Here is a 27,930-nt window from a genome sequence, read left to right on the forward strand (position 1 = left end):
GCACGAAACACACATCTATAATTGACACACCTGTGCATAGTTTTCCCCAGTGGGAGCCCAGAAGTGTGATGTATGCATGACTCAAGTCAGAACCCATGCTCCACACGCTTTACTCACACTCAGCCTGTCATTAGCACATGACACTGATGGCAGGTATCATGAGATTGTGTGTTTCCCTGAGAGCCTCCCATTAACAGTGGCAGAGCAAGCAACGACTCTTTAGCTCAGCAAGCTAAAGACTTCCTTCAAGATGAACTAAATTACTTGACCCAGGTTTAAATAGAGGCAGAAACTGCATCCTGTGTTGCTCTTTACCTCATCACTTCAGATACAGCTGCAGTTAAGTTGCTCACAGAGAGAGCATTATTACAGAAAGCGTCTGTTTTAACATCCAGAACAGAGAATATCAGCCTCTGATAGTACTTATTATAGCTGCAACGAACCAATATCAGAGCCAGCGGTTAATGGATTTTAGCGATTATAAAATCCCACACATTGGATTTAGTTTTGTAAACCAGTGTAACAGTGAGCATCAGGCAGCGTGTGGTGTATCAGCTGGTAAACAGCTGGTGCCAGAAATAGGCATATGTCCTTCAGGCTGCATTTTCAGACATTCATCAAATGCAGAAGCTTTTACTTTGTGGCTACTACCAGGCAACAACTTCCAGGGCTGAATAATGAAGCCAGCATGGAGGTGCCAAAAACTGCAGTTTTTAGAGTGGCCTCTCAAGACTGCCTTCAAAGGCAAATCAATCTCCACAGACCTCCATGTTATAATACCAAACTTTACAGCAAAAATTAACATGCTTACAACCAGGTATGAAAAACAGTTTTGGTCTCTATAGCTAATTTCCTCATTCATGACAACTGTACAGGGTGAATTTTAATATAATTCACCCATTAAAATTTAGACATAATAAAGGGCGGGCTGCTTTGAGTGACAGGCTGTCTGCTGATAACCTCTTTGGCTTCTCAGTCAGGTCCATCCCTCACTCCTCCACAGCGCCAGCCTCTCCCCAAATGTGGTCACGTCAGAAATAAGACGGCAACGGCTGACACGCCGAACTCAAGGCTTCAAAATGGGAGTCCACAAACCAATGGGTGAGGTCACGGTAGCCACTTATTATTCTTACATTCATTCATTCATTTTCCATAACTGTTTATCCTGTTGGGGGTCGCAGGGGGGCTGGAGCCTATCCCAGCTGACATTGGGCAAGAGGCGGGGTACACCCTGGACAGGTCGTCAGACTATCACAGGGCTGACACATAGGGACAGACAACCATTCATGTTCACATTCACACCTATGGACAATTTAGAGTCACCATTTAACCTGCATTTATTTGGACTGTGGGAGGAAGCTGGAGTACCTGGAGAAAACCCACGCCTCACAGCAAGAGGGTTCCTGGTGTGAACCCAGGGTGGGGGAGCCCTTCTGTGTGGAGCTTAACAGCTCCTTGCCCTGCTGTTGCTCCTCAACTCTCTATCATGAGACACTAGGAGACTACTGCTGCAGGAGTGTGAGCTCTTTGCCAGGGACAATTGGTGAGAGTCCGCACATTTGTACACACACGCAAAGTGACATATCCAAAACACAAGGTGATGTCATCAAATGTTTTGTTTAGTCCAGACAACAATCCAAAACTTAATATAATTTCATTTACTATCTATTAAACAAAAGACAAAAAAAAGAGCAGCAAATTGTGACATTTGCCAGCTGTTTGCCATTTTTGCTTTAAGAATTACCTAAACAATCAGTTAATTATCACAAAGAAGCAAGTTAATTTTTTGTTAATTAACTAATTGATCGCATAACTGTTGCAGCTCTACTTTATATATCTCTATGAATTGATAAGTTAATTTTTCTGTTTTCACAATCAAATATTTGTTTGTCATTGTCATTTTCAGGCAGAATAGTCAGATTCTCTCTGACTTCATCCTGGCCACTGTGAAGATTTGCTGCCTTATGTGATAGAAAACTGAATATCTTTGGGTTTGGGATTCTTGGCTGGACAAAATGAGCAATTTGAATATATTGCCTTGGATTCTGGGTAACTGTAATGGCCATTTCTATTGATTTTCTGACATTTTCTGCAAACAAATATTAATTGAATCAAGCAATTAACTGGCAGATAAAAAAGAAAAGAAGAAAGAGACATTGTTGTTGAGTTTTTTATGTATCTTTTGGCACTTTGAGCTCCACAAGCTGAGTGCCATCTAGTTCCATTATATTCAAGAGAAGACAAACATCTATGTGTCAATATCTCCAACACTCAGCAACTCACACCAAAACAATCTAGACTGACTAGCACTACAGAGAGGAGGGAAAATATGCTTTAGCTTTTGGAGTCAACTGTCCCTTTAAAAAGGGATAAAAATCAATCAAAACACATCATTTGCAAGATACTTCCAATAAGTTTCGGTTGAGCAGTTTCCTGGCCCATTATATGAAATTTCAGTTGTTTCAATTTTTACAAAGCCATCAAAATAAAATGTGAGCGTCTGTGCACTGAAGCTCACATTTCCAAATCTTTCCCATAATTGAAACAGCTCCTTGGACAGGCATGAATGACTGGACAGTCTCTAAACCAGAACAATAATAACACAGGGTAATGCACTCCAAACACGGCACCTAACAAGAGTCTTCCAGAGCCTTCCCACTGCCTCACAACTTAATACACTCCTAGTGACTGTTTCCTTGGACGAACAGTTTAGGTCACATCTGCCAGCAGTGGCAGATGTCTCACAAATGGATGTTGCGACTTTGCAGCAAATACAAATGACCCATATCGCTGGCCTAGAAATGTCAGTGATTCCAATTTAACCGGTGATACAGCTGAGGGACAAGAGCATTATGAGAGGTGCTTACACAAAGGCTGAATATAAACTCTCAGCAGTGTCGCAGATGACTGTTTACAACCACAACTCTGCCATACACACAACGTTTAGTGAAACCATACGCTCTTCTACGGCTCAGCTTGTTTCTAACATCCTCACACTTCACTGGAATCTAAAGACACTCAAAACTTAAATACACATTTAAATCACACCATGAAAAACTGTTTGAAAAACAATCTTTTAGTCTACAGCCATGCCCCTGCTGGACAGATTCAGTCTATTTTCAATCCACTGTTGCTAGGGGAAACTTCAGCACTTGTAATTTCTATGGCAACCCACTGTTCCCAACACTAGTGGATCCTGTGATTTCTTTGCAAGAGTTTTAATGCATATATTACCCTGGTCGAGTCATGCCTCCTAAAGCTTGGTTATTCACAGAGCAAATGGAGGAGTGCATAGTGGCTGGCGTTTTGTCAATCTGTCATTTCAGCATGCCGGTCACAGCTGACTCACAAACACGCTGGACTGGACTGATTGAGATGTCTAACGGCAGCAGGAGTGAGAAACAACTTTGACTTTTCAGAAACAAAATATTGATCACAGAGCAAGCTGTGCAGGCATCTCACGCTACGTTGAGTCCCACTTATCAGGTCATGTCAGCTTTAGTGGGTCTGACAATTAACACTTTATATAGAAAAGCATTGTTACACAACAGAGTTTCTCAAAATGTGTGTGGATATGAGCAATCCAAAACTGTATAATTAAAAATGTTGCCCTTTTACTGTAGCAGCTACAGAAACAGTCCTAATAATAATTAGGAAATAGGAGCAGTGGTCAGTTAAAGGTCACTGCAGGGACAGACGGACACTCACAGTTGGCGACTATGATGCGACTGTCTGGGGCCAGATGAGTATAAATAGTATAAGTAAGTATAAATAATATTCATAGGCTGTCACATTACTGTGATAAATAAATCTCAACCTTCCTTTGCTTGTATAACCTTTTTTAATAAACTGTCAGAGTCCCATATGATGAAACTGTGACTAGTCACGACAACCAATGACATCTCAAGCCAGACATTTAACCAACTAATCAGCCCAAGCCCAATCCAAAATCCTGACATGGTCAGACTGTCACTAATTTGGACAAATGTATCAGAAATTCGTCATTATGAGGCAGAAAATAATACACTCTGTTGCATATAAAATAGGGATGCACAAACCAATACTGATATCAGGCTGATGCTGATACTTTTTACCAAGTTGCTGGTGCACAATTTGATTTAATAATAAAAAACAATTCAGTAGATTTATATCTATGAATTAATTTGTTTGTTAATTTTAAAAAAACAAAAAAAGTTAGAAAAACTAACCGCCACGAGACAGCCAGCAGACCAGGATCATGGACAGAACAGGTTTGACGTTTTGATATTATGCATGTGATCCACCGTAGGAGATTTAAAAAGCAGCTAATAGCAGTTAGCAGCTAACTCAAAGAAGAACAGCGACTGTAAAAGTCTGCAAATTGGAAAGACCTATGAGAGTCAGGCGCTCCTACCAGCTGCTTTTTAAATCTCCTGCAGTGGGTCGCACACAAAAAACATGTCATCAAAATGTCATGTTGTCTATGATCCCATGCTGCCAGCTGTCCTGTTTGTACAGACATTGTTTCGGTGCCGATACAACCTCCAATGCTGTCTTGAAGACGAGACAAGTCTGTCCCCATATTCCGCGAGGTGGCATAAGGTCGTGAAATTCCTCCCTTGCATCCCTAATTTAAAACAGTAACTGTGATATTAATTTGAGGTCATACTGTCCACCCCACTGGCTCCCAACCTGTGTGTTGGAACCCCACAAGGAGTCACAAGATGATTCAAAGGGGTCACAAGATGATAAATTGGGTAGGATATGCAGAAAAACTAGATCCTACTACACAAAATGTTGAAGTTTAGCAATTTTCCATAATTTTGTATTCTCTAGTAAAATACAGTATAATTTTACCTCTTCAGATCTCCCAAAATTACAGTGTAAGAGGAGAAAATGATCTTCAGCTGAACTGCTCATAACCCATAGACCGAAAAAAACTGCACTCCTAAACACCGTGGTTGGAGAATCGTCTCTCACCTGTTTCCTGTATGTGTAATGCCTGCTGCCAACTGCAGATGCTCCATTAGGCATCTTACAAAAGTGATTAAGTGTCCTCATAAATATGAAAAAAAAATATCACAAGTGGTTTCATGAAATCAGGTGGAGTCCACACACCAAACAATGGATCAGATTTCCATTTTATTCTGCCTTTTTTTTTAGCCAAAAGACACAAAACCCACACTGAAATAAAGATAAGTACATCACGACTGTATTCTTTGTGCAAAAAGGTGAATTTCACCGCAAATTTCTACTCGTTTTAACAACTTCATCTGTAACTTTTTCACAAAATAAGTTACAGATCTTACCACAGGAGTTTTGCTTTCGATAAAAAATGCATTTTATGTGTTACTTAATGATCCATGAAGAGAAATTAAAGTGTGCTGTGCCCACAACTGCAACAACTACACTGCTGCGGGGTCATAAGTGATGACTGAGAGGGATTACTATTGTATGAGTCTATACTTAGGCTTACATGTTTTTTAAAATCCTGCACAGTATACCTTTAAAGCAATGATTTACTCCCACATTTGAGACATTACTGATTTAAAAAAAGAGATTTCATTATTTGCTTTTCTTATTGAAACATGGTGTTATATCTTGTTACATACTGTACAATTTATTTCAAGAGGATATGATGTTTCTTGAAAAGCAAAAGGCTTTCTTTGCTAAGTAAAATATGCTAATTGGTTAATTTTGTCCAACACTAGCTATTCAACGTTAATGTTTTGCAGTACAATGGCTGAAAACAACAAATTAAGCGTAAATAATGTAACAGAAACTGTTGACAACAACTGTTTGCACAATTATAAGTTTGGGACTAGAGAATCACTCAACGCTCAAACTTCCAATCATGAAAAGTCTGAAGACCATTTCTCTCCTCACTCACACAACCCAGTCCAACAATTATTCTGAGCGTCTGCATATCCTCATCCAATGAAGACAAAATACTATGTTCTCGTATGCCTGAGACAAATGTCAACTGATTACCACGAACAGATGGCTCTGAAATCTACACAAAGCTACGGATGGTTTACCACCTACAGTCCTGATTACATGTAGTTTCTATTAATAGAAACTCACCGCACACGCAGTAACTTGCTTCTCTAAGGTACAATAAGGTATAAAAACTGCGGTCTCTGTAGATCATTCGCTGCGCTGGGAAAGTCCTTATGGATTTGTTGCACAACCATATTTATCTCTGCGCACGCTACTTCATCAATCCCCTTTAAGTTTGTGCTGAGATCTGACTGTGTCACTTTTCTTTTCTGCTAGGGGGGGAGGAAGGGGGTCCTCAGAGCTTTGACTACAGACATTACAGCTGGATTCAGCCAAAGCCAGCAATTACCCAGCAGTCCCCTACCCGCTGCCAGCATGCCTCATCTTCACCAATTAGTGTAGAGGGTGATATTCTACATGCTGTTTTGATCAAACAGTGACATGCTGCAGAGGCAGCAAAATGCAGCTGAGAAGCCCCTAATGAAAGAAAATGAGACGTTATTAATGCCTGATAGTGTTAATCAGCAAATCGGCTGGCGCTGTCTCACTCAGCGGTGCCACGGGAGTCCCGCAGGGCCGCCTCAGCTGGAGGTAAGAAAACATTTGAGGTGCACTAATGACTGTAAAGCTTGTACTCATCCATCCTGCATACGATCACTGCACAATCGCTGAGGCAGCAACGGGGGAAAGGGATGGACACAATCATGCTACGAGTCTGTCATACAGTATCAAAGCACCTATTCGTTTCGGTTCTGTGGGCCTTTTGGGTTTGACAGAAAGCCCAATCAAAGAGACAGAGGAGCCTGAATGCGCGGCTGCAACCGGGAAAACCAATTATACTTCCCAAATGTGCAACTCGCTGCATTGATGTAACCATTTCACATTTTGTTGATGAGACAATCAAGCATGTGAGCGAGGGTGCTGCTGTCAATAGTCGCTCCGCTTAGATGTGAAATCCAATTTTTGTGGCTCCATCATCTCTGGTGGAGTTACAATAGCAGAGGGGCTCGTCAATGGCTTCATCTTCTGCAGCGTGGTTGCCCTTTATGGGTGGATGGCAGAACGCTTCATCCGGCTGACAGCAACAAAGGTAACCCTACTGTAAGCATGAGACCGGCGGGGATCAAAGATCTCAGATAAGTCCGGCACAAGGAAAAGGTCGCAGCTGTTCAATCAGAGCACACAGCCAACACGACTGAACATCACAGACTGTTTGAAGAGGGGTTTTCAGAGAGAATTTCCTTTTGCTGCAGCTCTGCTTTTGATGACACTTTCATGAGAAATATTTGTACCTGCATGGCAACACAAAAGTGTGCAACAAACATCGCCGGCACCTCTGACCTTTGCATCACTTATTAACAGAGGAGAGCTGGTTTTGTTGAGCCTCTTAAATGTTTGCAGCTCTGTCACTTCCTTCCTCAGTGTTGATGTTGGCTCCGGCGTGGGGTGGGGGGAGAAGGTGAAGGGAGAAGGCGACAAACTGCTGATGTAAACAGACAGACACTTCTCCACAGTACACTAGCTTTCCTTGCTAATCCCTAGCAAATCCTTGGAGAGAGCGACGGGGCCATTTTGGACAGCACCTCCATAGGCGTCATTTGCATTCATCAGCCGAACGCACAGGGGAAGTGCCAGACTGAGCGGCACACTATCAACAAAAATACAAAGCATTCAAAACAAAGACTGGCTTTAATTAAAGCAGATAGTGGATCCTTTTACATCACCTTCCTCACAACTCAAAAAAGAGCACAAACATGGCAAATTAGCTGAAAGACAAACTTGCAGACTTGTCACTAAGCTGGAAGTGCTGGATCAGCTCAGAGCCGGTGTGAGCAGGAGTGATTTCTTGACTGATAAGCGTTACTTAACCATTAAGCCCAGAGGTGTGTGTGTGTGCAGCAGGCCAATGGATGGACTTGAGTGCACAGCCAAACAGAGGCTCTGCTGTGTGGGTTTCTGACACCGAGAGCTGCTTTCTTGCACTGCAGCAGCGGAGACGAGATGCACATACTGTACCCAGAGGTTACTGCCTCCCCTGCTAGACTGGAATGATAATGAGAAACCATGCAGGCAGAATATTCATAGGCTGTCACATTACTGTGATTCTTGAGAGGGGAGAATGCATAGGATATGAGCTATAGTGCAAGAGGGAGATATGTAAAGAAGTCCAGGCAGGATTCCTGAGGTGTTTGAGCGCAGGTGAGTGCTTGTGAAGCATCATGTTTCCTGCCTGGAGAGATGCAACCACTGGGAGGACTACAGACAGCTCCCATTCATCTTTAATTAGCTGGGACTTTTAATGGAACAATTGAAGCAGTAGGTGCACCTGTTGCAGGGGGGACTCGGGAGGAACTTGACTTTGGCCTGCTGAATAAAACAACACAGCCTCTATATGAATAAGTCATGAGCAGTTACATCAAGTATCCTGCTGTCCTGTAAAGCAAGGTTAATAAAACTCACTTTCCCGCTGCATTATGGGACGTCCGTGTCAAACTAGTCCAGCATTCAGCTGACAGACTCACTGTTTATAAATTACACACAAACACGCACTTTTTCCGCCATTGTTTTCTTACCTTCAGCGTCTCTATGTCGAGAGTGGCCGACTGCTCCATGTTACAGTCTCATTTGTCACAGTTACATATTTCCACAAAGTTGAAACAAGCTAACGGCACGAAATTCAGCCCCTGGCGCGCGAGCTAGCGGCACTTCAGCAAACAATACAGTTATCCAACGGTTTAAACTACTCACACTTGTTTTTATCTACATTGTAACTGTACTTTAAATGTATTTTGAAGCCGTGAATGTGGACCGTAACTACTGTACAAACAAGCGACGGGCTAATTAGGACACGCAGGTTCAGGTGCGTCCGTCCGCTGCTCACTTTTCGTTCAAGGAGCTGATGAGACGATCCGCCCGCCTTCAAAAACTCAACCGCCATCAAGACGGACACAATGAGGAGTACGACATCCGGTACGTAACTTCAAAATAAAAGTTATAGGACGCTTAACAATTCTATAAACAATATAAACAAGAAAAAATAATTAAACACAGAATTTCCTGAAACCACTTTTTTAAAGGTGCTACTGGCAAAATAAGACACCTTATATTTTAATATAACAAATGGAAATTAAAGAAGGTAAATAAAACCAACATTTTAATGTCTTTAAATAACTATATAATTAAAAAATATAACACAATTGAGATTCACATATGAAAGAAAACATCAGCGGTGCACATTTTTTCCCCTTCTCTAAAAATAAATAAATAAATAAAAATTAAAAAATCAAAAAGGACTCTCAAAACAATTTGATAAAAATAAATAAATAAATAAATAAAATGCCAAGCTAAATTTACAAGACAATGCATGGGCCTGCTGTTACATTAGTAACGTTAACATTTCAGTAAGTGTCTTTAAATAAGATAATAAAAATAAGATACTCATTGTTGCCTTTCCTTTGTCTGCCACTGGCTTCTGAAATGCACATGAATTTATTTATTTATTTATTTTTTTTTTTTTAAAAAAAAAAGGTATATATTTATATATTATCTAAGAATAGCTACCTGGAGCTTTTATTGGTGTGATATTTATTTGTGTTTTTATTAGACTAACTATATACTATAAACATATATAATTACAATATACTTACTACACCTGTGTTCAAAAAAGAACTTAAATTATATTAATTAATTATTTTTATATCTTTATTTATTTTTTGGTAAGATAGTCTGTAGCAATCTATACCAAATTAAAAACTATGAATAAGCAATTTAAAAACCCTATTCAATTAAATGATACAGTAGGCTATAAAAGACTTCTTGGAACACATCAACAAAAAATGATTTTAACCTTCCCCAAACTTGTGTCATATTATCATAATACTGGATCATTCTTAGTGATAAATTTGTATTATGTAAGAGGCAATTAAATTTAGTGGAGCCCTTATCATTATTATTAGAGTTTAAATTAATCCTTATCAGTCAAAGTCATATCGTTTTATTCTGAAAAGAGAGTATTCTTCAATTTCCTGTTTCAATAGTGTGAACTCCGATTATCTTGACACAATCTAACCCCATTCAGGAGGGAAGGCACTGCTTAATACAACTGTTAAACACCAGATTATGTGGTCAGTGTGAGCGGCCACATGCAGCTGCAGCAGAGGTCACTGTTAATATGACATCATAGGAAACTTCCTCTCACTGACTCATATTTACCAGACATTTGGAAGCCAAATACAGCTTCAGTTGACCATTAGACAAAAATAAACTATTTCTATTTAGCTGAACAGGCATCAAGAGAGTATGTAGAGTGATAATAAAGCCCTATGATTTTTCTCCATATGCACAGCGTACATTAAATATAACTGGCTTCAGCTTTATTTGTTCCAATTCATTGATATTTGATGCACCCTGCAGGAGACATGGTGACACTTCAGTAAAGTACTGTAGGCTGTGTATCAGAAACATAAACTGATGTTAGGGGGCACCCGGGCTGTTGTCACACTTTTTACTCATGTGTGAGCTGCTCACCATCAAAACATCTTTTAATACTCATTCCTACATTATATGAAAGCTTAAGGTCTTGGCTTAGAATGGGGATCCCTTTCATTTTTACAACCCATCACAGGGCTGGTTGTCACAATGTATAGCATTGGTTGTCCCTATAGTTACCAATGGAGTTTCGGGGTGGGGGGGATTTTAAAAATTCATTCAAATAAACACAAGAAGTTTGTGCTCTAGAAAAGGATCAGCACTCAGTGAATAACCTCCTAAGCCCTATGATAAGCTATTATGGCAAGGCTTAACTATACAGACCAGTGAGCAGTGATAACTAATATGTCTTTGGGGTCATCGGGTGGGAACCTCCTTTCACCAGTGTTTCGTCTAGTTGGTCCCACGACACCTCCAGGAGGCTAGTAAGAGAGGATGCAGGTGACACTGAGGCCAGTATGCCAGTCAGAGAGAGAACCATGGAGCAAAAGATTAGAGTTAGATGGCCTAGGGCAAATGACAGTAAAGAGTTATAGTTAGTTAATAGAGATTTGTCAGTAATCTTAAGTAGGCTTAGAGGAAATGCAATAGAAAGGTTAGAAAAGATGGGAGATATAATTTACTCATATGATGCAGAGAGGTTTGGGGTGCATGAGAGAAAGAGGAGTGAGAGGGTACAGTCAGATAAGTCTAGGCGGCAAAGAGAAATAGCGAAGTTAGTCAAGGAAAGAGACAGTTAAGAAAGCAGTGGAAAAAGGCTACAGAAGAAGAAAGGGAGGGAATTAAGGTGTTGCAAGAGGAGTTGAGAAGCAGGCTAACAGTTCTTAGAAGGGCAGAGCATCTCAGGAAAAAGAGGAGGAAGAAGGAATATGCTAGGACAGGTTTTTTCAGGGACCCTTTTAAGTTTGTTAAAGGATTGTGTACTCTGTACTTACCTTAAAAAGGTAATGTTGTAGTTTTTAATGATAAAAACACCAAATAAGTTTTTTTTAAAAATACCACCTCTACAGTATAATAGTAGCCTACTCATCAATGCCCCTTGTGTCACCATGAATTTGAACCATGTGATTGTTTGAATTATCCTTTGTAATCAAAGTAAAATGAAGGCTTTATTTAAGCCGCTGTTTTTATGACAATTCACCATGAATATAACATTAAATGAAACAGTGAGATTGGAACAGATTGATCTCCAGCACAATCTGACTAGCAACTTTTGATAAAATGTCAAATAGCATAGGTTGAAGTGTGTGACTGTTTAGATACAGCGTTGTTTTCTAATGAGGAATGAAAGCAACATTGTGTGTGTGTATGTGTGTGTGTGTGTGTGTGTGTGTGTGTGTGTGTGTGTGTGTTTTATCAAAAACACCTGAGAACATATGGACTATAACATGTTTGCATGCTGACTGTCTTTCTGAACAGTCACACACATGACACCCAACCCCCAGAGCAGTGAGACAACCAACCCCAACTGACCTCTTGACGAACATTTTAAGCTAGCTACCATATAGCTTTAGCTTGTTGGCTAAAAGGTGACTCAAATCAAAGCTATGACCTTTGACCTTTTGTAGTGTTTGATTCTTTTTAACTCTGACCCATAAAAATGACAAAATATCCCCTCACCTAATGCCACAGCGCCCTCTAGTGTGATTGTAATAAGCATGGTGACAACCAACCCATGTGACAACCAACCCTGGTCTCCCCTACAGTATATTTAAAGCTTTGTGCATTTATGTATTTGTTTATGTAGATATTTAGGTTAATGTGTAGAAGGTAAATGGATGTATTTTGTCATGAAAAAATAATATACATTGAAAATTAAAAAAAAGAAGACAGGAAAAGTATTGGTCATTTGTGTATTTTACGAATATTAATGATTATATATATATATATATATATATATATATATAGCTAGGCCCTATAGATGCATAAAATTTAAGCTTATCTGCAGCTTATAAATATGGAGGATTTGCATGAAAATTGGCTAAATATAAATATATATGTTGAGCCTTTTAAAACATTTTCATTGTAGTATCCTTACACATACAGCAGAGGGCAGCAGAGTGTCAGGCTGGCTTCCGTTCAGACAAACATAATCAACCCAGAGCGCCAACTCTGAACTAGGATTAATAATCAACCATCGATACATTGATTCATCATCGCAGGGATGACAGACGCCAAGCAAATCATGGCACAGAAAAGGTAGATAACTCCATTTAATCTGCGTTAATCTTTCATATTCTGAGTTAATTACAGCTCGTAGGAATTAAATATATGGTGTCATGTTATAATAATGTTGCAAAATCACTGATGGTGACACCCATATTTTTATAGGTCGCATAGACAGTAAATATTATCCAGATATTTTAATTGCTAATATTATAACAGATCAATATGTGATTGCAGACTGACAGGATGTGCATGATCATCTCTGTAGCTGTGTGTTGTGTGCATTGTGTGTGTGTGTGTGTGTGTGTGTGTGTGTGTGATGCAGCTGTAATGGTCACAGTGCATCACTGTTTGGAACATTTCATGTGATCTCTGTGTTTCCTCGCAGTGCTAAAATAGCAGCTGGAGCTGTTGTGTGTGTTGAGAGCGAGATCAGAGGAGATGTGACCATTGGTGAGGATTTTTTTTTTTCACATCACAATTAATGTTTCATTGCATATCCAGCAGCTGTCTGCTCCAACAAGGCCTTTTCTTTATTTATATTATAGGTGCCAGAACAGTTGTCCACCCCAAAGCTCGGATCATAGCAGAGGCAGGGCCTATTATCATTGAGGAGGGCAATCTGATAGAAGAGCAGGCACTTATTATTAACAGGTACAGTGTGTATTACAACATTGTTTCCCTGTCTGATCGTGACAGTTTTATCTTATATTATCTTATGTGTGTTTTGTCTGCAGTTATCCAGAGAATATCAAGCCAGACACAGAGGGAGTGGAGCCGAAAACAATGACCATCGGGGCTAATAATGTGTTTGAAGTTGGATGTGGTATCCTTTGCTATGCAGAAAACAATAGAGTGGCACCTGACTGCAATAAAGCCGACAAATTGACATTTATTAGCTTTTTTTTTTCTTTTATTGACATGTTTTATAACACGTAACAACAGAAAAAAAAGTCATTCTTGAAATGAGTGTTAAAATAAAGCAGTAAAGGGAAGGAAGGAAAACCAGAAACAGCCGTCCAACTCAAGGCCCACCCCAAGATACAAGCTTATTGTCCACATATCTGAGTTTATGTCAGCCAAGAAGAAAGAAATGCTACATAAATCCTTATATGTGTTTGAAGTAATTAAGACACAGTGTTGCATGTATATAGTTTGTCCACCAGAGAGCACTGACAACTTTAGTTCAGCTCTCAAACTTCCCACTCAGGAAAGTGCATGGATCAGGCTGCTGCTGGTGGTGTAATGATGTGGGGGATATTTTCTTGGCACACTTTGGGCCCCTTAGTACCAACTGAGCATGGTTTAAACACCACAGCCTACCTGAGTATTGTTGCTGACCATGTCCATCCCTTTATGACCACAGTGTACCCATCTTCTGATGGCTACTTCCAGCAGGATAACGCACCATGTCACAAAGCTCAAATCATCTCAAACTGGTTTCTTGAACATGACAATGAGTTCACTGTACTCTAGTAGCCTCCATGGGAGATTGATATCATGGATCTGCAGCAACTGTGTGATGCTATCCTGTCAATATGGACCAAAATCTCTGAGGAATGTTTCCAGCACCTTGTTGAATCTATGACACCGAGAATTAATGCAATTTTGAAGGCAAAAGGAGTCCCACCTGGTACTAGCAAGGTGCCCCTAATAAAGTGGCCTGAAATACGGATTTATAGATTTAAATCCTTAATAATTGTGCCACAGTCTCTCAAGCTTTGAAAATTGGAGACAACAATGTGATTGAGTCCAAGGGTAAGTACCGTAACCACTTCCCATATGTCAGTATTGATATACAGTATGATATAGTAGATTTTCTGTGAAATCGATAAAGAAACTGTGTGTTACCACTATTTGTAACTTTGCAAACAATGGTCTAAATCCCAGCTGATCTCGGGAGAAACGTGATTCTGACCAGTGGATGCATCATCGGCGCGTGCTGCCAGGTCAACACGTGTGAGGTCATACCGGAGAACACGGTTGTGTACGGTTCAAACTGCATCCGCCGCGTGCAGAGCGAGAAGCCACAGGTCAGTCCCTGTTAATGCTTGCTCGTGCCTGCCAGTCACGAAGTATTGTTGGCTTGAGTGCATATTCATGTTTTTTATTTATTTATTTATTTTAATCCTGCAGCCTCAGACTCTGCAGCTCGACTTCCTCATGAAGATTCTGCCCAACTATCACCACCTGAAGAAGACGGCCAAAGGAAGCGGCACGCCAGTGAGGAACTGAGACAGGGATGGATCCAGAGGTCCTGGTGCACCACACACTAATGACTCGATTCTTTCTACTTGCACTTTTCTTTCACTCAAGTGTCATTCCTTAATGTCTAAACACCTCTGGCACTGAAAACAACCATCACACACTCCTCATATCTTCCAGCACATTAGCAGTGCTTTCATTTGTGACGTGACCATTTCTGGTGTTGCATTTTTGCTTTCAGATCAATATTAAGACTATTTATGATATATTTTGGACTTGAAATTGTGCCATTTGTATGTTAAGCAATTCTACTCATATATATTTATAACTGTTCCAATAAATATTGCAATAAAGATTCCAATAAAGATTGCATTTCAGCTTGTTTTCCTCAAACTGTTGGTTTTATATGCACTATATTCTTTGACCACAAGGGGGGGCTATTGAGCAACTGTCTGCTCACCCTCTGCTGTCTGCTCTGGAGGCTTTGTTTCATCAGGTAAAATAACCTTTATTAATACACCAACTAAAAATATCTATTTGGGCATGTTTTTAATGCTAAAAATACTTAATTTTAATTTCATCTGCTTCAAGTCATCACAACAAATGAAGTGCATTTGTGACTGTGAGCTGCTTCACGATTTAAAAAGTGCAATGAGTAAAAGTGATGCCTCAAAAGATAACTCTGGGTGTGGTAATCCCCATCCTGGATTCGGTGGTTGCCAGTCCTGTGCCCTCCCAACAGGCGTTGCCACACTGGTGCCAGGGTACAGTGGGAATTCCACACGCCTGGTTTATTGTAATTGATAGGGGTGTGGTTGCAACATGCATTTCTGCTGCAGCATGAGTCTGAATAATGCCTCATACCCCCCTCTTTGTGTCTGAGCCCCTTGTGTGGTGCTCCCATCTGTGCCACACAGCCTCGAGGATTTGGGTGCAGATAGACGTGTGTCCGGTTGGAGATCCAGGAGCACATCCCCGCCTGACACACCTGGCATGATAAAGTTCAGATGTCACATTTTACAGTTGTTTCCTTTAAACCCTTGGAGCTGTAAAACAAGCTCAAGGCCGCTGCAGTCGCCGCTGCTGCTGTTGCTTGTCAGAGTTTAAAGGCTTTGTGTTGCGCTCAGTGGGCAGGGCGCTGCACAGTACAGCAGCTCCCCATAGGAGGCTCACAGCTGGTGTCGCACTCTGCCAATACTCATTTAAACATGTCACGGTGGAGTCCCACGAGGAGTCCACATCAACCAGGGGCTAATTATTTCAGCGGCGGAGTGCAGCCGGGGCCACGTCTAGGCTCCTTTCTGTTCTCACTTTGTGTTTTTTTTCCCCCCACTACCATCATTTTTATTTTGGGGTGTTGCCAAGGCGTCAGTTTACTTTAATATGACAAGGAAGACAGATGCTGGGCACAGTTGCATGGATGTGCAGAGTGACAAGGGCCTCATGGGGGGCAAGTGTGGCCTTTTAATCTACAGTGGGTTTTTTAGAGAGGCAAAATGGCTATGATGATAGCAACTCATGAGAGGAAGTTCAAATGTTGTTCTATATTTGGACGCAGTTATTTATACCTCTCCCTTACTGTACTGTTGTGAAACCGAATTATCCAGCTCCCACTCGCGAGTTAAAGGAAACTTTTGTACATCGCAGTGGTATTTGCTTTTCTTTTCACAGGATTATCTTACGTCAATATTTGGCTTCTGCTACAATATGCAGCATTCTCTGAAGAGTCAATAATATCATATCATAAACAGAGAGAGAAGCATGAGATTTTAGTTTGTAATACAGCACTGGATACTGAAGAGGAAATGCAACACACACATTTCTCCACCATGCGCAGACACACCAAACTACGACTATATATTTTAAAGAAAGGGTAAAAAGAACATCACCTGGCACTCTTTGATGCAGTGTTATGGTCTGTGTTTTCAGCAGGACACGCAGTTCAAGTCTGGGTGTAGTCCACCACAGTCAGTCATGGTCAAACAGGCCACCAGTTGGTTTGAGAGGATAAAGGCTTTCTGACAGCTGACCTTTGCCTCCAGGTCCACTCCACCTTTAAAAAGTGAAATGTGACCTATAGGCCGCAGTGATTTCCATTGCAATCCTACAGAAATTATTAATTTCATCACAACAGGGACACTGAAACACTGGATGTCATGCCTTTTTAACCACGGTAGCGGCATGGCTGCGTGGATGGCAATTTTGGTCATTTTGGTTCAGACTAAAATATATCTCAGCAAGTCTTTGAAGGATTGCCATTAAAACGGATACAGGTACTCCCCAGAGGATGAATCCTATTAACTTTGTGTGTTAAACTGAATAATAATCAGTAATACAGTGAGAATACATAAAAATAGGACATAGGTCACGGTCAATAGGTATTCGTGTGAATACTGTGGATCTTCACAAAAGGAACAGGAACACAAGTCAAAACCGAGACACCTTACAGACCCAGGAACCTTGGTATGTTGAAACAGCCACTATAGATGGATTACTTGAACAGACCCAACGGGCACAGGCCCAGGAGCCCAACCAGACCCAGGGAGACATTGCAAAGTGTCACTCAAATTAACACATACCGACCACAAAGAGACACAAAAATAACTATAAAAATGGGCAAAACAACCACAAAGAGTAACCAAGTAACTACAAAAAGACACAAAACAACCACAAGGAAAGGGAAAATAACACCAAAGTGACACAATACAACTAAAAAAAGGAAATTACCTCAGAGATCTAAACAACTAAAAAAAAGACACAAAACAACCACAAGGAGAGATCAAATGACTACAAAAAGACACCAAATTACCACAAAGACACACAAAACAATCACAAAGAGACACAAAACAACCACAAGGAGACACAAAATTACCACAAAGAGACACAAAACAACCACATGGAAACACAAAATGACCACATAGAGTCACAAAACAATCACAAGGAGACATCAAATGAGCACAAAGAGACACAAAACAATCACAAAGAGACACAAAACAACCATATGGAGACAAAAAAATACCACAAAGAGACACAAAACAATCACAAGGAGACATCAAATGCGCACAAAGAGACACAAAACAACCACAAGGAGACAAAAAAAATTACCACAAAGAGACACAAAACAACCACAAAGAGTAACCAAGTAACTACAAAAAGACACAAAACAACCACAAGGAAAGGGAAAATGACACCAAAGTGACACAATACAACTAAAAAAAGGAAATTACCTCAGAGATCTAAACAACTAAAAAAAAGACACAAAACAACCACAAGGAGACATCAAATGACTACAAAGAGACACCAAATTACCACAAAGACACACAAAACAATCACAAAGAGACACAAAACAACCACAAGGAGACACAAAATTACCACAAAGAGACACAAAACAACCACAAGGAGACACAAAATGACCACAAAGAGACACAAAACAACCATATGGAGACACAAAATTACCACAAAGAGACACAAAACAACCACATGGAAACACAAAATGACCACATAGAGTCACAAAACAATCACAAGGAGACATCAAATGAGCACAAAGAGACACAAAACAATCACAAGGAGACACAAAATTACCACAAAGAGACACAAAACAACCACAAGGAGACACAAAATTACCACAAAGAGACACAAAACAATCACAAGGAGACATCAAATGAGCACAAAGAGACACAAAACAACCACAAGGAGGCACAAAACAACCACAAGGAGACACAAAATGACCACAAAGAGACACAAAACAACCACAAGGAGACACAAAATGACCACAAAGAGACACAAAACAACCATATGGAGACACAAAATTACCACAAAGAGACACAAAACAACCACATGGAGACACAAAATGACCACATAGAGTCACAAAACAACCACAAGGAGACACGCAGTGACCAAAAAGAGACACACAACAACTATAATGAGACACAAAACAACTAAAACATGCATAACAACAAAACCACCACAAAATCTGTGTGTCTGCCATGTATGAGAGGTGGTGGGGCCCTCTGCATATCTGTGCCCAGGGGCCTATTGTCTTATAATCCACCCATGACCCCAGTAAATGTAGCTATTACACTCGTGGAGTTCCCAGAGATTTGGGATTCTATCAGGCCAAGGAAAATTGCAATAAGCGTATTACGGCAAATGGTGATCGTGAGAATAAGAATGGTGCCAATAACAAAAAAAATGATAACATTACAGTGACCATAGCAAGATCAGTGATGAAGAGGACAATGATGTCAAGTTTATAAATATAACAAATAAAAATTGAATCTAGTAAGAAATGAAAACCTATATACTGCAGCTGTTAAAGGTAATACAAAGGCAAAGTGCAGTACCTACAGTTTTAGTGCATTAATTAAGCGCATTACCACCTTTGTAAGTGTAACACATTTGGCTAGACAGTCAAAACACTTTGGAGCCATTTTTATAAGTTTTAGTGTTAGAGTAGTTACTGTGGTCAGCCTTCACAGGGCAGAATAGTACATAAGTATTATCAGCTAAATGTACTTATAGTATCAAAAACAAAAGTACTTGTTATGCCAAATGGCCCTTTATATTGGGGCATTCCCATAAAAGGCGTTTCTAATATTCTGCCCCCCCCCCCCCCCCTCGAATGAGAATAGAAGATTTAAATTCACTGTAAGTAAAAGTCAATACACAGGGTTCTGCAGCTTGAAGTGAACTGCAGAAAGCAAACACTTTTTTTTTTTTTTTTTTCTTACACACACACATTGATCAATAAAGATAAAAGGCGGTGGGAAAGACAAAGACATCAGGGTTTTAGTTTAACCTTTTATTGGTTCTACTGCACAACAAAAGAGAAGATATAACTTTACGTACTTCGCTCTGACCTGCTTTAAGACATTTTAGGACCACTCAACAGTGTTCAGAAGGAACATTACAGCCCATTACATAGACCTATGTCAACATCTGGGAATTCAAGCCTGGGAGACATACTTAGCGTGGTCTCTGCTCTCTACTCAACCTTTTCTCCGCCCGCTGAACCGTGAAAGCTTGTAGGACAGTCTAATGACACAGACTTGTTTCTTGTGTCACTGTACTTTGACACAAGTGCAGGTCTTTCCATATACAGGAAGGCAGAAAGGTGGGTTTACGAGTTGAGCTCTTGTCTCTGCTAAGAGCAGGTTTCCTCCTCGTGGCTTGTCAGATTTACCATGCGGCCGCACCTGACGACTCCAGCCATGCCCTTGAGAATAAACGCACGTTCTACCTCACTATTCAGTAATGCAACCTAGTTAATCACAGCAGCATTCTCGCATTCTCTTTCTCTTAGCCAGTCCAACAACAGCAAGTGATAAAGACGATTTTACTCAAAGCAACATTTTTTCCAGACACCTGCCTCATCAATTTGAACTTTTTGGCCTTCTGGAAATATCAGCCTAACACTTTTCACATTTGCTTTTCCACTTCTCCAGCTAACAAAGACAAACCAGAGAAAAGGACCCTAAAGTTTGTAAGGTAACACGTTCTTCAGGGATTATTTCCTGGCAGAGGCCTGTATATCTTCCTGCTGGTGTTTGGTGACTGACAGTAAGCAGAGCATAACATAACGTGTGGACTGACATAAAGACACTTTATTAACTAAACTAAATTAAGATGTGTGCTTTAGCTCACATGCTTAGCTACTTTGGTCCAGACTTAAATATCTTAACAACTACTGGATGAAATGCTTTGAATTTAACCATGATAATAACAATCATGGTCCTCAGAGGATGAAGCCTACTGACTTTGGTGACCCCTGAAATCTTCTCTGGTGCCACCATGACGGTGTCATTTTTTGCTCAGGTTAGTTTAATGTCTCATAACTTTTGTATTTGTCGCTAGGAAATTTTCTAAAGACATTCATGTTCCCCAGAGGATGGACCCTAATAGCTTTGGTGATACCCTAGCATTTCCTCTAGTGTCACTAGACAGGTCAAAGTTTTCACCTATGCAGTAAAATGTATCAACATTTACTTGATGAATTTGCACAAACATTTCTTGACATTCATGTTCCCCAGAAGATGAATGCTAATAGCTTTGGTGATGCCCTAACATTTCCTCTAGTGCCACTAGCAGGTAAAAAAAAATCACTTATGCAGTAAAATGTTTCAACATTTATTTGATGAATCTACACAAACATTAATGGATATTCATGTTCCCCAGAGGATGAATCCGAATAGTTTTAGTGATATCTTAACATTACCTCTGGCACCACTAGCAGGTCAAAGTTTTCACTTATGCAATAAAATATATCAACATTTACTTAATGGATCTCCACAAACATTTATGACCATTCATGTTCCCCAGAGGATGGACCATAATAGCTTTGGTGATACCCTAGCATTTCCTCTAGTGTCACTAGCAGGTCAAAGTTTTCACCTACGCAGTAAAAAGTTTAAAAGTTTACTTGATGGATCTGCCCAAGCCAATGTGGACATTCATGTTCCCCAGAGGAAGACTCCTAATAGCTTTGGTGATCCCCTGACTTTTTCTCTAGTGCCACCATGAGGTTGACATTTGTGGTTTTAAATGAAATGTCTCAAAAACTTAGATTGCCGTAAGACATCGGGGCTCTCCTCGGGATATTTAGTGGTAACTTTGGTGAGGCCTTGATTCCTTATCTAGCATCATCATCAGGTCAAAAATTTGCCCAAACTTTGATATATGGACCAAATACCTGCAAAACTGACATTCCAGTTAACCTCAGCTACATTCTGCATTTAGTGCTTATTAGCAAATGTTGGCAAGCTAAAACTAAGACAGTGACCTTTTACCTGATAAACTTCAGCATGTTAGCACTGTCATTGTGAATGAATGAATGTTAGCATGCTGACATTAGTATTTATCTTAAAGTACCACAGAGTATCAGTACAGCCTCATAGAGCTGCTAGCACTGCTGTAAACTTGTAGCCTTGTTAAAATGTAGAAGTATTTATTGCAGCAAATGGTATCCAAGACAACAGAGACTGCAGACTGAACAGTCACCACTTGAAAGGACAGAAAGGAAAGAGAACAACCTAGGAAATTAAAAAGAAACTTCAAAAAGTACTGGTAATGTCTTTTAACAGGATTTTTATTCCACACAGAGGTTGAGTAAACAAGACTTTGGTTGTGAAGAAGCCACTGACAAATACTAAAACAAACTGAAACAAAGCACCAATCCTCTCACGGCCAATTAGGGTGGGTCAATCTGACCACAAACTGCTCGTTGGTGATCTTAGAGTAAGATCATGGGCCACTAAGCATAAGGGAGGAACACTGTGTATCAGTAAGTCAAAGGAATGGAATGGCCTGGCTCTAAGCCCAACGAGAGCCACTTACCCCACATCAGTCAAAAGGGTGAAGTGTGTTGCACTGCCAAACCCAGAGCTGCTGTCAGGTCCACAGACAGGCCTGCTTGTTTTTACAGATGACCTCTATGGATTGCAACATTGTTCTCCCTCTCCTTTTTTTCTCCTTGTGGTTGTTTTGGAGGAAGTTAGTAACCGTGGAGAGCAATGATGAGAAGTTTGTTTTGATACTGAGTTGCAGGAATGCAAAGAAAGCGTGAAAGGCGGAAGAGGCAAGACATCTTTGAGTCATCTGACTACCAACTGAGCGGATTGCAAGAACCACAGGGGAGCTCCCTCAGGGATCCACCACCGGTCAATACATCGGCATTGTGTCATGATAGATTCATGTTTTGGTGCTCATATCAAGCTGGCCTTTTAGCTATGAGTCAGTGATCCAGAAGACGATATTGGATAATCTGATTTGTGTCTCAATCTTCAATCCTGCCTTTGTGTCAGCAGATATAGTTGAAATGTTTGTTATCCGTGCAACAAAAGATCTCTTAAAGCAATGCTTTGACATTTAGGAAAATATGCTTATTTGCTTTCTTGCTGAGAGTTAGATGAGAAGATTGATACCACTTTCATGTCTGTAACATTATGCCAAAAGTGAAACTATAACCAGCTGCCAGTTATCTGAGCTTAGCATAAAGGCTGGAAACATAAGTTTAAAAGGAAACTAAAAATCCACATTCAAGAACCTACCTGAACAATATTTGAAGAAATTCTTAACATTTCAGTTTTTGAACAAATTAAACAAACAAGATACCATACTGGCACCAATACAAAACTTTAACTCTGGGAATTAACTTCTACACAGTTGTTACCAGCTAACCCTTTTTCCCCTTTAAGGGTGGTGGCCTTGTGGGTAACCAAGAGTGATGATAGTCAGCAGAATTAAGTGTCTAGATAAGCTCAGTTCTACTGTTAAACCTCATGAGGAAGCCATGTTTGTTGTTTTGTTGTGAAGACTGCAATAAAGCCCTTGTTGGTGAATGGCACCCCAACGCCTCGCCATACTTCCTTCTAGAAGCTAGTTTCCAGCTAATAATGAGCTAAGCTAAAATAAATGTTAAAAAGCCAACGTGTTCTCAACTAGGGTTTGGAGCCAGTAAGCTGTCACTGAGAGAGGTAACAAAGTGTTGCATTATGGGTTGTTAATGCCTTAAAGATTGAATCAGCGATTCTTGAGAAAGACTGTTGATATTTGAATTTAACACACAAACAAATTCATCCTTCCTGTCAGTGCTCCTTCAGAAGCTCCATTTCATCATCTCTCTCATTTTCACTGCTTTTCTCTTTTGATATGAAAAGCCTTTTCCCTGTCTTGAGCATGAGTATGAATGCTGATTGGCTGGAAGGGTGTGGCTTGGTCTGAGCCACTTTGTTTATTTCCCATTTACAGAGGCGCCCTACAAATGTTGTTACGTCCTTAATGTTACATAATTAACATAAAGTTAGGCAAGTAAAATTACTGTGGTCAGGTTTGGGGAAAGACACATAGTGAGGATGTACCTTGAAATGACTCAAAGTTCACTCAAAGGTTGCACAGTTCTGAACACACGACTCCAGGGAAAAGTCCAAGTTTTTGTGACCCAACCACCACCCCAACCTGTCTCCTTACAAGACCGCTTGAGATTGCTTCCTTATTTACTCCCATCAGCACGTTGGTCACATGATCGCAGCCTTTCAAAATTCATAGGATATGTATGAACTTCAGTTTGTGAGAACAGCCTATGCTAGGCAAAGCTAGCAAGCTCTTTATATTAGTGATAGGCACGTTTTTTGCTTTAACGAATCACTATAACGTAAATGTTGATTGTACAATGTAATAACTATAGAATAATGACACCATCTGCGTATAGGTTGGTTCCCTATAAACCTCGCTTTCACTTTGCAATTCAGTCTGCCCAAATACGAACTCTCCCAGGAAACTGAAGGCCGACTGGTGATCCAGTCAGACTGACAGTTGGCACCATTTCATGCCGCTTTTATGTTTCCATTATAGAGTAAAATTGAATGAAAAAATTTACACTTTTGTCCTGCTGGTAGAAAAACAGAAAGCAATTTAATTGTCTTTGTGACATCAGTGCCAACAGTAATACCACTTGGTAACACTAGTGGGGGAGTTCTTTGTTTCTGCTTACTAGTCTGTTAGAGTTAGTCAGTCGAAAAGAGTTTAATAAGCCAATTGTGACCTATACAAGAGTTTTGGTTGGCTAATTTAATGTGTTTTTGAATAATTATACTTCAGACAAGATAAGTAAAGATAAGTTGAAATTGTCCAACATCAGCTTAGGAGAGTGTGAGTTTAAACCAATACACAAAATACACAAATTTTAAGTTTCAGTGCGACATTTTGGACATTGTCATCTTGGATTTTTGGAGCCACGTGCAACCAGAAAGTATAATGCTCCAGTGTTGGGCATTTTAACATGAGGGGCAATGGGGATTGACTCGCTTCTAAAGCCAGCCTCAAGTGGCCATTTGAGGAACTGCAGTTATAGGCACTTCTGTGAGGGTTTTGTTTTTCAGCCCCAGGGGTTTCCGCTTTGTTTGAACTGATGGGATCTTGGAGAATATTTCGCAGTAGGACCAGTCTAAAAGTGTTTACTATCTTCAAGAAGTCTTTTGAGCATCGCCATCTTGGATTCTTAGAGCCAGAAGTGACCATAAAATATATGCTCTAATGTTGGGTATTCTAACATGGGGTGCAACAGGGACTGACTCGCTTCTAAAGCCAGCCTCAAGTGGCCATTTGAGGAACTGAAGTTATAGGCACTTGGCGCTAGCTTCATTTTTCAGCCCCAGAGGTTTCCCCTTGATTTGAACTGATGGGATCTTGGACAATATTTCCCAGTAGGACCAGTCTAAAAGTGTTTACCAGCTTCAAGAAGTCTATCTCAAAAGCAGCTGTTGGAAAAGGTGAGGTCATCTAATATCTCCCATCTTATATTTGTGCCAATACGGTTATGTAACATGTTAAGCTTTACAGATGCTGATAGGTGGATTTTTTTTTTACCTTTGGAGAGAGGCCAGCTTATCTTTATGATGAGCTAAGCTAACGAAATGCTAGCTGTAGCTTCATATTTAGTGAACAGGCATGAGCTTGGTGTACATCTTTCTCTTAGCAAGAAAGCAGAGGCATATTTCTTTCTAGTGTGTTAAATATAGTTAATTTAAAACAAAAATAGCTTCCCTAACCAGTTTAGCCGACATTGTTGCATCTTCTTAAACTAGCTGTCTGTTGATAACACAAAGATATCTTCATGTAAGGCTGGCTCGTGTCGAAGCTCGCTGACATGTTACCCAGGACATCGTGACCAGACTGTCTCCTAGCTTCTCCTCTTTCTCCTCCCCCCCCTCTGTGTGTGTGTGTGTGTGTGTGTGTGTGTGCGTTCTGGTGGTGGGGGGGCACCTTCCCTTCTCAGAGCATCAGACCACACAGCTCAGCCCTGAGACCTGTCAAACACAGCTGGGACATCTCCCCCCTCTCTCTCCCCCCCAACTCCTATCCTCTCCTCCTCCTTCCTACTTCTCCTCCCCCTCCTTGCTCCCCAGACTCCAGCAGGAAGCTTTGATACAGGGGTGTTGAGCAGCAAGGGGAACATTTCCATTTTTATCTGCTTCGAAGACTCCAAGACCCTCCTCCCTCTTTCCTCATCCCGAACTGCTTCTCATCAGCATATAAGAGTCTGCCATGTCCCTTCTTCATTGTGTGTGCTTCACATACAGTGTAATTGATATAGACATGATCTGGAAGGGGAAAGAGCAGAAATCTCTACGTCCGATCCGCGATGACTGTTTTTCCTTCCTTTGTTGTTTTTGGGGTGCAAGTTCAGCAAAAATGACTCGCTCTGTTTTCTGCACTGGCTGTCACAAAATGCGAGCGTCTGTCCCGTGCAATAAATGTCACGCAACATATAGTCAAAGTCTCCACTGCCGAGCTACTGTCAGCTCTTGAACTTCTCATCGCGAAAATACAAAGTGAGGCAGTTGCTCAAAATAAATGTTTTGAAACGTGGGGGGAGCGTTCAAGGCTGCCTTGTCACCTGATCGCTGCTTTTAAGGCTGTTTTAAACCCTGCACTGTAGACAATAATAGGTGTGCCAGTAAACTTTAGAGTGTTTGCTCATCTCTGTTGTTGAGACATCACTTCCATGGCTCCGGGGCCTGGCTGTTTCCCCACTCAAAGGTCATAAATCAAATAGTCTTGGGTGAGCTGACAATGGATTAGAGCAGCTTGTTATCATATACAAATCTTGAGCAACGTACAGGTAGTCTTCAGTAACTCTTGACGTGCACAGCCTCCTTTTGTAAAGGTGGACAGAAATAAGATGCAACAGTGACATGTGAGGGGAAATATCTCCTTGAAACCACAGAATGACTCAGGGGCCTTGAAGTGACATACCAGCAGCCACGTGAAATTTATTAAACAACCGGGTTGATAATTGTCTACTGCTCTGTATGTATTTACAGATGATGAGTTATGCTGAGGGCGACATTTCAAGGGGTTGAGACAGAAACAGATAATAGTCCTGAGTGTGCAGGGTAATGTGACATCTCGTGATGCCAGATTTATGACCGAAACTGATGCATGTATTGCAGCTTTAAGGTTAAGAGTTTATGTTATGAGTGACTCCTCAAGTACAGGTGAGTGGCAGATTTCCAAAGCAAAGCCATGTCTGGATTGTTCCCTGGAAAGTACCTGGGAAAATACAAACATTTAAACAATATAATCAAAAATGACTCTTAAATTACAATGTGAGTCATGTGTTAGGTGTTACCTGTTTCTAATCAGGTAGAACTTTTACTTCGTCTATAAGTCGACTAACCTATCAGCTAATAATGTATGAAAGGCAGTGTATTAACCCTATGGTGTTTGTTTGCATTAAAAACAAGAATCTCAAGCAAAGGGAAGAGACACATTGCACCACATTGAGCTACTAGCTGCTTTCCATGTGGCAGGTAGCTACCCATTTGCTTGAGTAAATGTTGACATTGTACATTTATGCAAACCACTGATATGTGACATTTGTACATTATTATGTAGCAAATATGTTGACACGTTACATTTTTAAATGTTTCAATAAGGTGTGGTTAGCGTGTGGTTATATTTAGGCACACAACAACACTTAGGTATGGTTTGGAAAAAAATCATGTTTTGACTTTAAATACCCAGTTTTAGTGGTGGAAATGCTGCCAATGTCTAAAAAACAACACTAAAAACAGCAGCAAAAACAGTTTTAAACAGTAGCTTGGCAGCAGCCTTGCCAAAGTATCACACCACCCATTAACGCCTCCTTCCACCTTCTAATGACAAACTCAGCTCGTGTACATATAAAAAGAACTATGTCACTTTAGAAACGTTGATATGATATGTACAAAATGTATAAATGTAATCCTTGGTTTGCAGAAACATACAATGCTAACATTAGCTTCTGCTAACTTGGCTGCTGTAGCCTTAAACAGAGTAACATACAATACATTTAGAGATGCTGCAACCTGTTTTAGGCCCACTAAGTATGCTTAAATCACTGATCCTAATTTGTATTTAACACTAAGTTAAGTGTCGTTAGCACCATCTTTACTAGAAATGCCATGTTTTGGTCATGGATAACATCAGGTGAATATTGAAGGTTCAGACCCAACAAACTTGAGTTAACGAGGTTCAGGAATTCGCAAATTGTAAGTGAGAAAATGAATAAATACATAAAGTTACTCTATGCTCTTCATTCATTTTTCTGTAACC

At 40.4% G+C, this 27,930-nt stretch overlaps 2 protein-coding genes across 3 annotated transcripts in view; one reads left to right on the forward strand and one right to left on the reverse strand.

The window, feature by feature from the left end:
• Positions 1–8,870, reverse strand: part of LOC117245769 (zeta-sarcoglycan-like) — a 55,918-nt gene extending 47,048 nt beyond the window's left edge. Inside the window, exon 1 of one of the 2 annotated variants that reach the window (XM_033609257.2) lies at positions 8,553–8,870. In XM_033609257.2, coding sequence (XP_033465148.1) covers positions 8,553–8,591 — 39 coding nt within the window. In that variant the 5' untranslated portion in view covers positions 8,592–8,870. The remainder of the gene's footprint in view (positions 1–8,552) is intronic. The other variant, XM_033609258.2, reaches the window with a different exon arrangement.
• A 3,661-nt stretch (positions 8,871–12,531) lies between these two features.
• LOC117245770 (dynactin subunit 6-like) lies at positions 12,532–15,203 on the forward strand. Its single transcript, XM_033609259.2, has 7 exons — positions 12,532–12,666; positions 13,022–13,086; positions 13,182–13,287; positions 13,371–13,459; positions 14,344–14,391; positions 14,524–14,666; positions 14,770–15,203. The coding sequence occupies exons 1-7, from the start codon at positions 12,632–12,634 to the stop codon at positions 14,866–14,868; spliced, it is 585 nt and encodes a 194-aa protein (XP_033465150.2). The 5' UTR covers positions 12,532–12,631; the 3' UTR covers positions 14,869–15,203.
• The last annotated feature ends 12,727 nt before the right edge of the window (positions 15,204–27,930 follow it).

The sequence above is a fragment of the Epinephelus lanceolatus genome, chromosome 22 (genome assembly GCF_041903045.1).
Source record: "Epinephelus lanceolatus isolate andai-2023 chromosome 22, ASM4190304v1, whole genome shotgun sequence".
NCBI classification, from domain to species: Eukaryota; Metazoa; Chordata; class Actinopteri; order Perciformes; family Serranidae; genus Epinephelus; species Epinephelus lanceolatus.

Bases quoted from the DNA above. Each gene is read 5' to 3' on its own strand.
- LOC117245770 (XM_033609259.2), top strand. From the start codon at position 12,632: ATGACAGACGCCAAGCAAATCATGGCACAGAAAAG. The intron at 12,667-13,021 runs GTAGATAACTCC...GTTTCCTCGCAG, and splicing joins CAAATCATGGCACAGAAAAG to TGCTAAAATAGCAGCTGGAG. The intron at 13,087-13,181 runs GTGAGGATTTTT...TTTATATTATAG, and splicing joins CAGAGGAGATGTGACCATTG to GTGCCAGAACAGTTGTCCAC.